At 32.5% G+C, this 15,130-nt stretch overlaps 1 protein-coding gene across 4 annotated transcripts in view; it reads left to right on the top strand.

The window, feature by feature from the left end:
• LOC127705886 (vesicle transport protein GOT1B-like) overlaps positions 1-14,730 on the top strand; it is a 145,278-nt gene extending 130,548 nt beyond the window's left edge. For all 4 annotated transcript variants that reach the window (XM_052210251.1, XM_052210252.1, XM_052210253.1 and 1 more), the window contains exons 5-6: positions 7,386-7,418; positions 14,544-14,730. In XM_052210251.1, the coding sequence (XP_052066211.1) occupies positions 7,386-7,418; positions 14,544-14,561 (51 nt within the window). In that variant the 3' untranslated portion in view covers positions 14,562-14,730. The remainder of the gene's footprint in view (positions 1-7,385; positions 7,419-14,543) is intronic.
• Positions 14,731-15,130: the final 400 nt, after the last annotated feature.

The following is a 15,130-nucleotide window of genomic DNA, read 5'->3' as shown; positions in this document are numbered from 1 at the left end:
AATTCTTAATATAGACAAAAGCATAAAAAAAGATGCTGAGGAGGAATCTAAAATAATGTCCAATTAAAACAGATAATACCATTGTCAAAAATAAGAACGACAAAAAGACAACAATAACTTGAAGAGGTCAATGGGATTTCTGACTGAGGCATGTTTAATTAGATTTTAACTCAACACACTCTCATTTATTGTGTTTATTGGAGATGATAAACTGATGTTTTTTGAAGACAACATAATTTAAGGAGTCATCATAATTTAAAACTGTAAAGTGTTAGAAATTTTCTTGTTGTTACAAACCTTATAAAATATTCATCACTGTGCTTTTTTATACAACCGCAAAAAAATTTTGGGGATCTTATAATGCTATCATGTCGTTGTCAACGTCATCTGCGTCGTCTTCCGAAGACATTTGGTTTCCGGACAATGACTTAAGTTTAAGTGTATATGGATCTCTTTGAAATTTAAGCAAAAGGTTCAATACCACAAAAGGAAGTTTTAGGATTGTTTTTGGGGGTGATGGTCCCAACCGTTTAGGAATTAGGGGCCAAAAAGGGGCCCAAAACAAGCATTTTTGTCGAGCCTGCGACTTTTGTCGCAGAAAGCTCGACAAAGGGATAGTGATCCGGCGGCGGCGGCGGCGTTAGCTAACTTCTTAAAAGCTTTATATTTTAGAAGGTGGAAGATCTGGATGCTTCATACTTTGTATATGGATGCCTCATGTTACGAAGTTTCCGTCAGTCACATGTCCAATGTCCTTGACCTCATTTTCATGGTTCAGTGACTACTTGAAAAAAAGTTCAGATTTTTTGTAATGTTAAATTCTCTCTTATTATAAGTAATAGGATAACTATATTTGGTATGTGCGTACCTTGCAAGGTCCTCATGCCCGTCAGACAGTTTTCACTTGACCTCGACCTCATTTCATGGGTCAGTGAACAAGGTTAAGTTTTGGTGGTCAAGTCCATATCTCAGATACTATAAGCAATAGGCCTAGTATATTCGGTGTATGGAAGGACTGTAAGGTGTACATGTCCAACTGGCAGGTGTCATCTGACCTTGACCTCATTTTCATGGTTCAGTGGTTATAGTTAAGTTTTTGTGTTTTGGTCTGTTTTTCTTATACTGTATGCAATAGGTCTACTATATTTGGTGTATTGAATGATTGTAAGGTGTACATGTCTAGCTGGCAGGTGTCATCTGACCTTGACCTCATTTTCTTGGTTCAGTGGTCAAAGTTAAGTTTTTGAGTTTTGGTCTTTTTTTCTAATACTATATGCAATAGTTTAACTATATTTGGTGTATGGAAATATTTTATGATCTATATGTCAGTCACGCAGGTTTTATTTGACCTTGACCTCATTTTCAAGGTTCATTGCTCAGTGTTAAGTTTTTGTGTTTTGGTCTGTTTTTCTTAAACTATAAGCAATAGGTCAACTATATTTGGTGTATGGAAATATTTTATGATCTATATGTCTGTCATGCAGGTTTTATTTGACCTTGACCTCATTTTCAAGGTTCATTGCTCAGTGTTAAGTTTTTGTGTTTTGGTCTGTTTTTCTTAAACTATAAGCAATAGGTCAACTATATTTGTTGTATGGAAGAATTGTCAGCTGTACATGCCTGCCTAGCATGGTTCATCTGACCTTGACCACATTTTCATGGTTCATTGGTCAATGTTTAGGATACTTGGTTAATGTTAAGTTTATGTGACAGTTGTAATAAAACTTTATATTTACGACTATCAACATAATATCAATGATTAGTAAAGAAGGCGAGACATTTCAGTGTGTGCACTCTTGTTCTAGTTTCAGGACAATTACTTGTGTATAAGTATTTTGATTGCTCTGAAATTGTACCACAAGGTTTAATACCACAAGTCGAAGGTTGGGATTCATTTTGGGGGTAATTGCCCAAACCATTCAGAAATTAGGGGCCAAAAAAATTTGGGGTGGGGGAGGGGGGGGGGGCAATTTTTTATCCTCAAGATTTAAGAAATTAAAAAGAAAATTTCTTCATATTTTTAATTTTTTGAAAAAAAGGGGGGGGGGGGGCAACTTTTTTCTGCAAGATTTAAGAAATTGTCAATTTTCTAAAGAAAAATTGGGGATTACAATTGCTAATTCTTTGATTTTGTATATAGTCTGAAAACAGATTTACTAAGTAATGCGCAACAGCACAGTGCACAGTGTATTGCACAAAAGCAAGAAATCTTCAATTGAATATATTTTCAAATCATATAACCAATTTTAAGTTCTTTGACTACATTTATTCTGTGTCAGAAACCTATAATGTGTCGAATATTTAATTACAATCCAAATTCAGACCTGTATTAAGCTTGAATATTGTGTCCATTTTTGACCCAACTGTACAAGGTTGGAACTCTGCGGTCGTATCCAGCTGCGCTCGGCAAAGCAGTTTATTTATTGTACTGTTCCTTTAAAGTTTAGAATATTTTATTATAATTGTAATTTTTGATGTAATATGTCTTCTGATTGGCTGAAAGTTTTTTGTCTATCAGCTCATAGATATAATTTTGTCACGTGACCGTGACGTCATCAATGGTTTTTTTTCATGATTTACTCCTTAAAAATGGAATTTAGAATTAAATTATAAGGAATGACTGTAATATTTTTTCTGTCTATTTGAAATAACCTAAAAATGTGGTATGCAGGTTATTCAGTGTGCACCACATTTTTTTGTTATTTCTTCATAGACAGAAAAAATATTACAGTCATTCCTTAAAAAACCCATTTCAATATTTTCATGTAAAGTTACAGAGGAAAAATATACCATAAGGCCAAAAAAAATACATTTTTTGTTCTTTAAATTTTTCCATACAATTAATTAATGGATAATAGTGTTTCAAATTTCCCCACAACATAAATTGTACATTCAAAATACAAGAGTTCTTTCAGTTTTGGGTATTTTTGAAAAAAGAAGAAAATCTATGTACATGTAATACAAAAGGCTGCTTATATGTCAATTATGATGATTTTACCTCACAACAGCAGTTTTTGTCGAGCCTTCGACTTTAGTCGAAAAAGCGAGACATAGCGATCCTACATTCCGTCGGCGGCGTCCACAAATATTCACTCTGTGGTTAAAGTTTTTATACGACCGCAAAAATTGAAAATTTTTTGGTCGTATATTGGTATGACGTTGGCGTCGTCGTCGTCGTCGTCGTCGTCGTCGTCGTCGTCGTCGTCGTCGTCGTCGTCGTCGTCTGGCGTCGTCCGGCGTCGTCCGAAGACACATTGGTTTTCGCACTCTAACTTTAGTTTAAGTGAATGGATCTCCATGAAATTTTATCATAAGGTTCAATACCACAAAAGGAAGGTGGGGATTGATTTTGGGGGTTATGGTACCAACAGTTAAGGAATTAGGGGCCAAAAAGGGGCCAAAAATAAGCATTTTTGTAACTTCCAGACAATAACTTGTGTGTAAGTGTATGGATCTCTCTGACATTGTACCACAAGGTTCCATATCACAAAGGGAAGGCTGTAATTGATTTTGGGGGTAATTGCCTCAAAATTTTAGGAATTAGGGGCCAAAAAAGGGGCAAAAAACAAGCATTTTTCTAGTTTCATGACAATAACTTGTGTGTAAGTGTTTGGATATTTCTGAAATTGTACTACAAGGTTACATATCACAAAGGGAAAGCTGGAATTGAGTTTGGGGGTAATTGCCCGAAACGTTTAGGAATTGGGGGCCAAAAAGGGGCCAAAAATAAGCATTTTTCTAGTTTCCAGACAATAACTTGTGTTCAAGTGTATGGAATTCTCTGAAATTGTACTGCAAGGTACCATACCACAAAGGGAAGGCTGGGATTGAGTTTGGGGGTGATGAATCATAAGGGGGTTCAAAAAATTTGGGGGGGGGGGTTTTTTTTTTCTTTTTTTCTTTTTTTTTTTCTTTTAAAATTTTCCATTTTAAGTTGGTTATTTCTGATTAATATTTAAAAGCAAATAATAATGATATGGTAGGAGATACACACCAAACAGGATGTGTAAATTATTATATAATAAGTATTGTGCAATAGCAAGAAATTTTCAATTGCACAGTATTGCACAATTGCAAGAAATCTTCAATTGCACAGTATTGCGCAATAGCAAGAAATCTTCAATTGCACAGTATTGCGCAATAGCAAGAAATATCCAATAGCACAATATTGCGCAATAGCAAGAAATTGTCAATTGTACAGTATTGCACAATAGCAAGAAATATTCAATTGCACAGTATTGTGCAAAAGAAGATACTTCGTATAAATTGCTTATTTCTTGATCAATTTCAATGGGGTTTTATTCTTGAATTCTTTAATATGCTGAATCTAACCGTGTATTAAGTTTTTGGATTTTGGGCCCCGTTTTTAAATTGGTCCACATTGAGGTCCAAAGGGTCCAAAATTTAACTTTGTTTGATTTCATCAAAAATTGAATTATTGGGGTTCTTTGATATGCCGAATCTAACCGTGTATTTAGATTCTTAATTTTTGGTTCCGTTTTCAAATTGGTCTACATTAAGGTCAAAAGGGTCCAAAATTAAACTTAGTTTGATTTTAACAAAAATTGAATTTTTAGGGTACTTTGATATGCTGAATCTAAACATGTATTTAGATTTTTGATTATGGGACCAGTTTTCAAGTTGGTCCAAATCGGGGTCCAAAATTAAACTTTGTTTGATTTCAACAAAAATTGAATATATGGGGTTCTTTGATATGCTGAATCTAACCATGTATTTAGATTTTTGATTTTTGGGCCCCGTTATCAACTTTGTCCACATTGAGGTCAAAAGGGTCCAAAATTAAACTTTGTTTGAATTCATCAAAAATTGAATTCTTGGGGTTCTTTGATATGCTGAATCTAACCATGTATTTAGATTTTTTATTTGTGGACCCTCTATCAAATTGGTTCATATTGAGGTCAAAAGGGTCCAAAATTAAACTTTGTTTGATTTCATCAAAAATTGAATTATTGGGGTTCTTTGATATGCCAAATCTAACCGTGTATTTAGATTTTTAATTTTGGGTCCCGTTTTTAAATTGGTCTACATTAAGGTCCAAAGGGTCCAAAATTAAACTTAGTTTGATTTTAACAAAAATTGAATTCTTGGGGTTCTTTGATATGCTGAATCTAAACATGTGTTTAGATTTTTGATTATGGGCCCAGTTTTCAAGTTGGTCCAAGTTGGGGTCCAAAATTAAACTTTGTTTGATTTTAGCAAAAATTGAATATATGGGGTTCTTTGATATGCTGAATCTAAACATGTATTTAGATTTTAGATTTTTGGCCCAGTTTTCAAGTTGGTCCAAATTGGGGTTCAAAATTAAACTTTGTTTGATTTCGACAAAAATTGAATATATGGGGTTCTTTGATATGCTGAATCTTACCATGTATTTAGATTTTTTATTTGTGGGCCCGCTATCAAATTGGTTCATATTGAGGTCAAAAGGGTCCAAAATTAAACTTTGTTTGATTTCATCAAAAATTTAATTATTGGGGTTCTTTGATATGCCAAATCTAACCGTGTATTTAGATTTTTAATTTTGGGTCCCGCTTTTTAAATTGGTCTACATTAAGGTCCAAAGGGTCCAAAATTAAACTTAGTTTGATTTTAACAAAAATTGAATTTTTGGGGCTCTTTGATATGCTGAATCTATAAACATGTGTTTAGATTTTTGATTATGGGACCAGTTTTCAAGTTGGTCCAAGTTGGGGTCCAAAATTAAACTTTGTTTGATTTCAACAAAAATTGAATATATGGGGTTCTTTGATATGCTGAATCTTACCATGTATTTAGATTTTTTATTTTGTGGGCCTGCTATCAAATTGGTTCATATTGAGGTCAAAAGGGTCCAAAATTAAACTTTGTTTGATTTCATCAAAAATTGAATTATTGGGGTTCTTTGATATGCCAAATCTAACCGTGTTTTTAGATTTTTAATTTTGGGTCCCGTTTTTTAAATTGGTCTACATTAAGGTCCAAAGGGTCCAAAATTAAACTTAGTTTGATTTTAACAAAAATTGAATTCTTGGGGTAGTTTGATATGCTGAATCTAAACATGTGTTTAGATTTTTGATTATGGGACCAGTTTTCAAGTTTGTCCAAGTTGGGGTCCAAAATTAAACTTTGTTTGATTTCAACAAAAATTGAATATATGGGGTTCTTTGATATGCTGAATCTAACCATGTATTTTGATTTTGGACATTGGACCATAATAGGTAAATTAAAAAAATTGAAGTTCTTAGACCACATTCTTTCTGTGTCAGAAACCTATGCTGTGTCAAATATTTAATCACAATCCAAATTCAGAGCTGTATCAAGCTTGAATGTTGTGTCCATACTTGCCCCAACTGTTCAGGGTTCGACCTCTGCGGTCGTATCAAGCTGCGCCCAGCGAAGCATTTTATTGAAATTTTAATCACTTTCTTAAACTATCCTGGATTTCTACCAAACTTGGACAGAAGCTTGTTTATGATCATAAGATAGTATCCAGATGTAAGTTTTGTAAAAATAAAATTCCTGTTTTTCCGTATTTTACTTGTAAATGGACTTAGTTTTTCTGCCAGGAAACATTACATTCACTCTGTGGTTAAAGTTTTTAAAATTTTAATAACTTTCTTAAATTATCCTGGATTTGTACCAAACTTGGACAGAAGCTTGTTTATGATCATAAGATAGTATCCAGAAGTAAATTTGTTAAAAAAAAATTTCATTTTTTCCGTATTTTACTTATAAATGGACTTAGTTTTTCTGCCAGGAAACAATATTTTCACTCTGGTTAAAGTTTTTAAAATTTTAATAACTTTCTTAAACTATCCTGAATTTGTACCAAATTTGGACAGAAGCTTGTTTATGATCAAAAGCTAGTATCTAGAAGGATATTTGGTTAAAATTTGTACCTGTTTATCCGTATTTTACTTATAAATGGACTTAGTTTTTCTTCCAGTTAACATTAAATACAGTCTGCAGTTAAAGTTTTTAAAACATTTATTAGATTCATAAACTATCCTGGATTTATACCAAACTTTGACAGAAGCTTCATAAATCAAAAGATAGTATCTAAAGGAATATTTTTATTGATTTTTTTTCCTCATTTTTGTTGAGCCTGCGATTAACAGCAAAAGTAGGCGAGACACTGGGTTCAGCGGAACCCTTACGAATTTTATTCTAAAATTATGAATTCCATTTTTGATTTAAGCACCTGCTCCTATAAAAATTGGTTTGGCCTATGAAAACAAGACTTCAAAATGCTGTTTCTCAAAATAACACATGTAATTTCTAATTGCAATTGTATGGATGGGGTCTATGTGAAAATGTGCCTTCCAACCCCCATTCAATAAGTTTTGGAATAACCCTTATAACTATTTATTGTTTTTTGATTACAGGTTGCAGACAGACTTGGAGAGTCCAATTCAATGGTATAGTGAATTTTTGTTACTTAGTTAACAGTATTATCAGAGTGCCATTGTCAAGAACAAATAAGCTCAGCATAATAATGAAGAAAATAACAAGAAAGATAAAATTATGTAGAAAAGAGATTGTGATTTTTACCAAAGAATGCAGATTTTGAATTCCATCAACACTTTGTGTCACCATTATGAATACACCCCTTGTTGACAGCCTATCATGATTAAACATTGAAACTTGAATATAAGATGAAGAGATTTATAAAACTATAGTTTAATGGTCTTGCAGTGTGCCTCTGTAACTATTTTTGACCATTACACTATACAAAAAGACCATTTTCACTGGAACAGAGATACAACTCAGTTGATATATTTTTAAATTATATTCATAATATTTGACATATAGAGTAGTTATTTTTTTTATAATTTGGTGCTTTCAAAATGTTTCAAAAATGATTTAAAGGATGTATGTATTAAAATGTTGATGCAAACTATTCCTGATTGTACTCCTTAATTTGATACTAGGTGAGAAGGAAAATATACCACCCAGGAAACTTAAAATTCAATGCAGAAATAGCTACATGTAAAAAAAAAATTGGGGAAAAATACTTGTATGTTGTTTGTGTTTGCATGTACCACAAACATCAATGGTCACAAGTTTCCAGATTGAAAAATCTTACCTTTTTAAAATTCATATATAGAAGTTAATTATTAAGCATAGAATTAATGCGAGTTGAAGGAGTTATATACACTTTCTTTTTTCAATTTCTCAGTTCACATCATAAATATATATGCATGATCACTCTTTTTGAAGTTGAGATACTTTAACACTTGGAATATGATTTTCAGGGTACATAGTGTGCTTTAACATGTTTTAAGTTTTTGGACTTTAGCACACTTTTTTTAGCCTGTTAACAAATAGATTCTTTGGCTGAAAAGCATTTTTATATTTTACAAAATAGTTTTACTTTAAAAATCAATGATAATTAAGTTCTGTTCAAAAATTTAATTATTTCCATTTACTCTGAAAAATATTTTAAGTTAATTTGTTTTAGTCTTTAAATTGCAGCATACCAGATGGCATGCAATCTATCAAAATTGATTGATTAATTGATTTTAGTTTAATAAACATCCAATAGAGAGAAGGAAAAACATGATTATTCATGATAAGAACAAATTAAACATGAAACCAGTTAGATAGGTTCTACAAAGTGGGTTTACTGGGATGTCAGATGGGCCAGAAATTTTGTGATTACCACTAGAAAACATGGAAAAAGAGAGTATTTTAGGCAAGGGGTGATTTTTTGACTTACAATAGGGACCTAGAGACCCCTTAACATGTTATTGGAACAGTTCTTGTATTTGCATAGAGTGTGGCACATCACCACACTCTCAACGCAGATTATCGGATGTTATCATAATCGAAATAGGTCTTAGTGGAACGATTGCGAAATATTTGTATACTGACCAATTCAGGTGTAGATATGAAATTTTGAAAGGTTGTTGAAAGGAATTGGTTTGGTTGAAATATGAAAACTTGCGTGTGTTAACTACATTTTGTATTATATGAATTATTTAATTATGAAATAGATATCATCATGATCATATATTATACTGATAAAAAAATACTTCAACATGTTAAAATAGATGGATTCAAAAACAGGCTATAATCATGATAATTGCATAAAGACATTTTAATTGAACATTTCTTCAAATATCCCACAGCTTGTTACTTATGAATTTTACTTAGAAAATATATTCTTAATTGATACTATTGTTTTTAAAATCATCATCATTATCATAGCAATTAAGAGCAAATCTTAGTGTTGGCAGCATTTAAATATTCTGTCCATAGTAACATGAGTTTTTTTTCTTGGGTTTTGAATTAAGCTTTTTTTTTGAAAGGATGATATTCTTGTACAGTAGTTCCAGAAACTAATTAAAGGGATGGGGTTTTGTGGTACGAAGCTACTGAAATTGACATGATTTGGAATTGGAAGTTACATTTAATATATTTAGACCAGCTAGAACACACCGACTTGGTGGGATTTTTTTTAAATAAGAGAGTGACTAGAAATCTTTTACATAATGTTTTTTTCACAATAGCTGAGGTAAAGTCATTTATCAATAATCCTGATAATAGATATGTATTGTCCATATTTTTTTTCTTTCAAAAATGCTACAATACATGTATCAAATGACATTTTCATGTATTTTTTTTTTTCATTTTCTTATTACTTCGCATATAAGAATATATGCACATAGCTTTGGTAGAGGAATTTTAAAGTATAGGTGTATTATGTATTTTAAAGAAAACAGGATATTTTATGCAGTTGAGTGGAAATACAGGTATCATTGGAAATGTTTCTAATTTTCATCACAGTGCTTGTTAACCCATTTCTTACATTATCTTGTGTAAATAAATTTGTTATTATTTATTTATTCATTCATTCATGCATCATTTAATTGTCAAAACACAGTGCAAAAAAATGTTTATAAAGATACAAAAAAAATAATAATAAAAAGATGCCCTTTTATGTTCTTTTTATTGGATGGATAATTCATAGCCTTTTTTTCGGAGGTAGATATGGAGTAATATTCATTATTCTTTATTACTCATATATTCATTCTTTTTTTTGTCTTGACTGGTGATTGTCACTGCCGGCCTATGCTAGGTTGAGACCTAGGCATGTTTTTTTCAGCAGAGGCAGCAGCAACCATTGTTCAAAGTTTGTTATTTGGTCAATTTTAGAGGAACCACTAATGGTAAATCTTCAGTTATATTATCATTGGCATATCTCTTAAGATTACTTTATTCTGCCCCCTGGTTCATGTAATTTCCATGGAAATTATTTGATCCCGCCCCCAGAGTCATGTCTATTGACTTTAAAGCATTTGAATAGTTAATAGGTTGTGATTAGGTAAGTTTCTTAAAGAGGATATAATAATGGCAAGTTGATAATATTTAGTATGCAGTTGTATTACCATTGCAGTTGTTTTAGTATTGCCACATCTCATTTCAATGGAAATAGTTTGACCCTTCCCCCTATTTATTTACTTGGAAATTTTTGGATAGTTGACATGTTCAAAGTTTGTGATTAGGTCAATTCCTCCGTGTGCATATCTCTTTCTTATAGTATGAATACAAAAATAGAGATTTAAGTATATGTCAATGGACAGCAAACAAACATCAACATTAAACTTTAAACAAAGATAGAGGCCAAAACATGGTTCTAAGAATTATGTCATCCTCTCAATGGGCTATCCTGACAACTCAGTCTATATATATAGTAACACCATTACATCCTAGTGCAGACAAAATATGAATGCTTTTAACAGAGAGACCCAAAGATCACTATCAACACAAAATTCTTTAACTGACACAGTAAGATATAAACAATGATCATTAGAATGATAGATGGGTATTTTATGTTAAGCTGCAACTTAAATGCATATTCAAAATAATTTGATATGTAATTAAACCCTGCTTTGTACTAAACTGCCATTCTGAACCAGATTTTTTAATTGTTACTTCACAAGGTAACAGTCTTCAGGAAGACATGTCACCCTACTCAGACACATTATTCTGACTCAGAGCTGTTCAGTCTTTGCTCATACTCCTAAATGCTGCATGAAGGAGAAGCAGCAAATATCAATTTTCAAGTCTTTGTTTGGAACCAATGACCTTCCGCCTTCGAGGTGAACACACTACACTGAGGCTGTTATGAATAATGAAAATCATAACAAGGTTCCCGACTTTGGATAGCACATTCTTTGTGCAATGAAGTTAATCAAATTTTGAATTCAACATAGATATCTGCTTACTGAATTCTACCTTATTTTTGTTTTACTTCATTGATTGCAGAGGTTGGATTAGTAAAAAAACATTTTTTTTTATGCCCCCGCTGTAGCGGAGGGGGCATTAAGTTTTGCCCTTGTCCGTCTGTATGTACGTCCCAAAATTGGTTTCCGTTCTCTAACTTTAGTTTGCCTCAACCAAATGTTATGAAACTTATACACAATGCTTATTACCACGAAACACAGATCAAGTTTGAATTTTGGTGGCGTCACTTTGACCTTTCTAGAGTTATGCCCTTTTACAAATGGAAAAATTGCTGAATTTTTCGTCTCCTTCTCTAACTTTAGTTTGCCTCAACCAAATGTTATGAAACTTATACACAATGCTTATTACCACAAAACACAGATCAAGTTTGAATTTTGGTGGCGTCACTTTACTGTTCTAGAGTTATGCCCCTTTACAAATGGAAAAACTGCTGTATTTTTCGTTTCCGTTCTTCTAATTTTAGTTTGCCTCAACCAAATGTTATGAAACTTATACACAATGCTTATTACCACAAAACACAGATCAAGTTTGAATTTTGGTGGCTTCATTTTAACCATTTTAGAGTTATGCCCCTTTAGAAATGGAAAAATTGCAAAATTTTTATTTTCTTCTAAATATCAAGTAATTTTTAAAATTGGAGATATCTTCCTTTGTCCATGATTATAGTTGAATCAACTACAATCAATGCTTTAAACAATGCAATGTTTAATTTTGACTTCCACTGATAAAACACAGATCAAGTTGAATTTGGGTAGTCATGGTAGTGTCACTTTGAAAGATTGCAAAATTTTTAGTTTCCATTCTGTAACTTAAGTTTGCCCCAACCAAACATTATGAAACCTATACACAATATTCATGACCACAAAACTAAGATCAAGTACAAATTTTTTGTTTCCGTTTTCTAACTTTAGTTTGCCTCAACCAAATGTTATGAAACTTATACACAATGTTTATTACTACATAATACAGATTAAGTATGAAATTTGGTGGCAACACTTTTACCATTCTTGAGTTATGTCCCTTTATAAACATAAATATTGCTGAATTTTTTGTTTCCGTTCTCTAACTTTAGTTTGTCTCAACCAAATGTTATAAAACTTATACACAACTGTTCTAGAGTTATGCGTGTTTACAAATAGAAAAATTGCTGAATTTTTAGTTACTGTCCCCTTCTTAAGTTAGCCTCAACCAAATGTTATGAGACTTGCACACAATGCTTATTACCACAAAACTCAGATCAAGTTCAAATTTGGGTAGCGTCACTTTTACCGTTTTTCAGTTATGTCCCTTTATAACTATATGATATGCAAGCAGGGGCATCATCTGTGTCCACATGTGGACACTATCCATATTTTTTTTTTTTGGGGGGGGGGGGGTAAAAGTTTAAGTTCAAAGGAAAGATAAATGTGCAGGGTTCAGACCCCCTTTCGAAAATAAAATGGTAAATCAGCCATTGTTTGTTGTACTCAACTTTTGTTGGAGTTTACTATCAATCACTATTAACTTATAATGATGATTTTATTTTGCATAAACTAGTCATTATCCATGTTATCATCAGTTTTATTGGCATGTCATCAACATTATTGGCCAAGTGTATTTAGATATAACGTTCAAGCAAACATCATAAAAAAGGGAAATATCTAAAGAAAAAGAGAAAGCAGTTGGCAAGGACAATAAATATAAGCATGGAATATTTAAATCTACAGTATAGAAATTAGGAGTTGAGTTTTAATTGTCAATGATAAAGAAATACTCTTGTGATCCTCTAGATAACATAATATATTTTTGCGAATTCAAAATACTAACTACAGTGAAAACGAATAGTTAAAAGAGTTATTTTTCAAATTTTTCCCCAAAATTCATTATTTGGTGTTTTGTTTTTTTCAGGTTTTAAGAAAATTACATTACACTCGACATATCAATATTCTATAGCAGAGCAGGATCACATGAAATCATGACTGAATAACACTACTCTTATCTTTGTGCACTTTTTGAATAATTGTGCTTGTCATTTTTATACAACTGCAAAAATTTGCTGCCGTATGTGGTATGGCTATGTCGTCGTCTGAAAACATTTGGTTTCCAGACAATAACTTGAGTATAAGTCAATGGATCTCTATGAAGTTGTACCACAAGGTTCCATACCAAAAAAAGGAAGGTTGGATTGATTTTGGGGGTTAGGGCCCAAACCGTTAACAATTAGGGACCAAAAAACAAGGATTTTCTGGTTTCCGGACAATAACTTGAGTATAAGTCTATGATCTCTATGAAATTGTACCACAAGGTTCCATACCAAAATAGGAAGGTTGGGATTGATTTTGGGGGGTTATGGCCCTTACAGTTTAGAAATTAGGGGCCAAAAAGGGACCAAAAACAATACTTTGTATATCGACCAATTTCGATTGGGTTTAATTCAAAGTCTTGAATTCCTGGGGTTCTTTGATATACTGAATCTAACCGTGTATTTGGATTTTGGGCCTGGTTTTCAAATTGGTCCAAAATTAAACTTTGTTTGATTTCAACAAAAATTAAAATCTTGGAGTTTATTGATATGCTGCATCCAGGCTTCACGCTTAACCACAAGTCCTACGGCATTGGCTTGTAAAATTGCTTTCTGGCTTGTAAAATTCTTCTCTACAAGCCAACAGAATCCAACTAAAATTTTCAAAAAATTGAGCTTCTGGCTTGTGGACTCAAAAGTTAAGCGTGAAGGCTGTGAATCTAACAATATATTTAGATTTTGGATATTGGACCAAAATAGGTAAATATCCAATTTCAAAATTTAAGTTCTTAGACCACATTCATTCTGGATCAGAAACCTATGCTGTATCAAATATTTAATCACAATCCAAATTCAGAGCTGTATTAAGCTTGAATGTTGTGTCCATACTTGCCCCAACTGATTCGACCTCTGCAGTCGTATCAAGCTGCGCCTTCGGAGCATTTTAATTTAACATCCAATGACAAATATTAATGAATTTCAGGACGATAACAAATTAGCAATTATAAATCTATTAATTAGACTCTGCATACTGACTTTAAATTTGGAAATCAACCCGAAAATGAGGGCATGTTTTGTCGTGCAAAAGGCAACTTGCGGATCCCTCAAAGAGGTCTCTCCAAGAGTTCATTAACGTGACTACATAAAGCATCGATTTAATAACCGTATGTGGCTGCTTGAAACTGGGACCAATTTCTATACTCTGGAATACCCTGGAGTGCACCTTAAAGAATAATTACTTTGCATCCTTGTTTTTCTGCCATTGATGATGTCACGTATTCTCTATTTTCAGGGTGAAGCAGAACCCTAACGAATGTGTTGCTTTCAACTTGTCGGGAGTGTTGCAATAAAAATACATTTATAAAATAAGATCTGTTTTCTTTATTGAGTTCCATACATCTTATCGTTTATGTTCTTTGTTATTAATGTTTAAATGTAACTGTCAAACACTTTAATTTGAAAAATAAATTTCAATCATAGTTAAATTGTCGTTGTATTAAGATCTTCTAATAATGACTGATGTATTGAACATCTATATTTTCCCTGTTACACAGTAGTTGTTCGCGTCCTTGTCCTTTGGTCTTTTTCGGTTGTTGTCTCATTGTCAATCATACCAGTCTCCTTGTTTTTTGTATTGTCAAACTTTTTTTCAAAATGAGCAAAACCATTGGCTCTTTCCATAAAAACTGTTTTGTGGTGCATCCGAACTGAGATTACTCTCAGATCCGAACTGAGTAAGAAAGGTATACCTCATTTCAAAGAGGGTCATAAAGGGGGTGGGGGTATCTGCACGGAAGAACGCGAAATAAAATTGCCATTTCACGATGAACGAACAAATAAAAATTTCTTGCACGGTGATCTTTTTACCGATTTCACGAA

This window comes from Mytilus californianus, unplaced genomic scaffold, assembly GCF_021869535.1.
Source record: "Mytilus californianus isolate M0D057914Y unplaced genomic scaffold, xbMytCali1.0.p SCAF_6, whole genome shotgun sequence".
Classification (NCBI taxonomy): Eukaryota; Metazoa; Mollusca; class Bivalvia; order Mytilida; family Mytilidae; genus Mytilus; species Mytilus californianus.
This window is presented reverse-complemented; position numbering and strand designations above follow the sequence as displayed.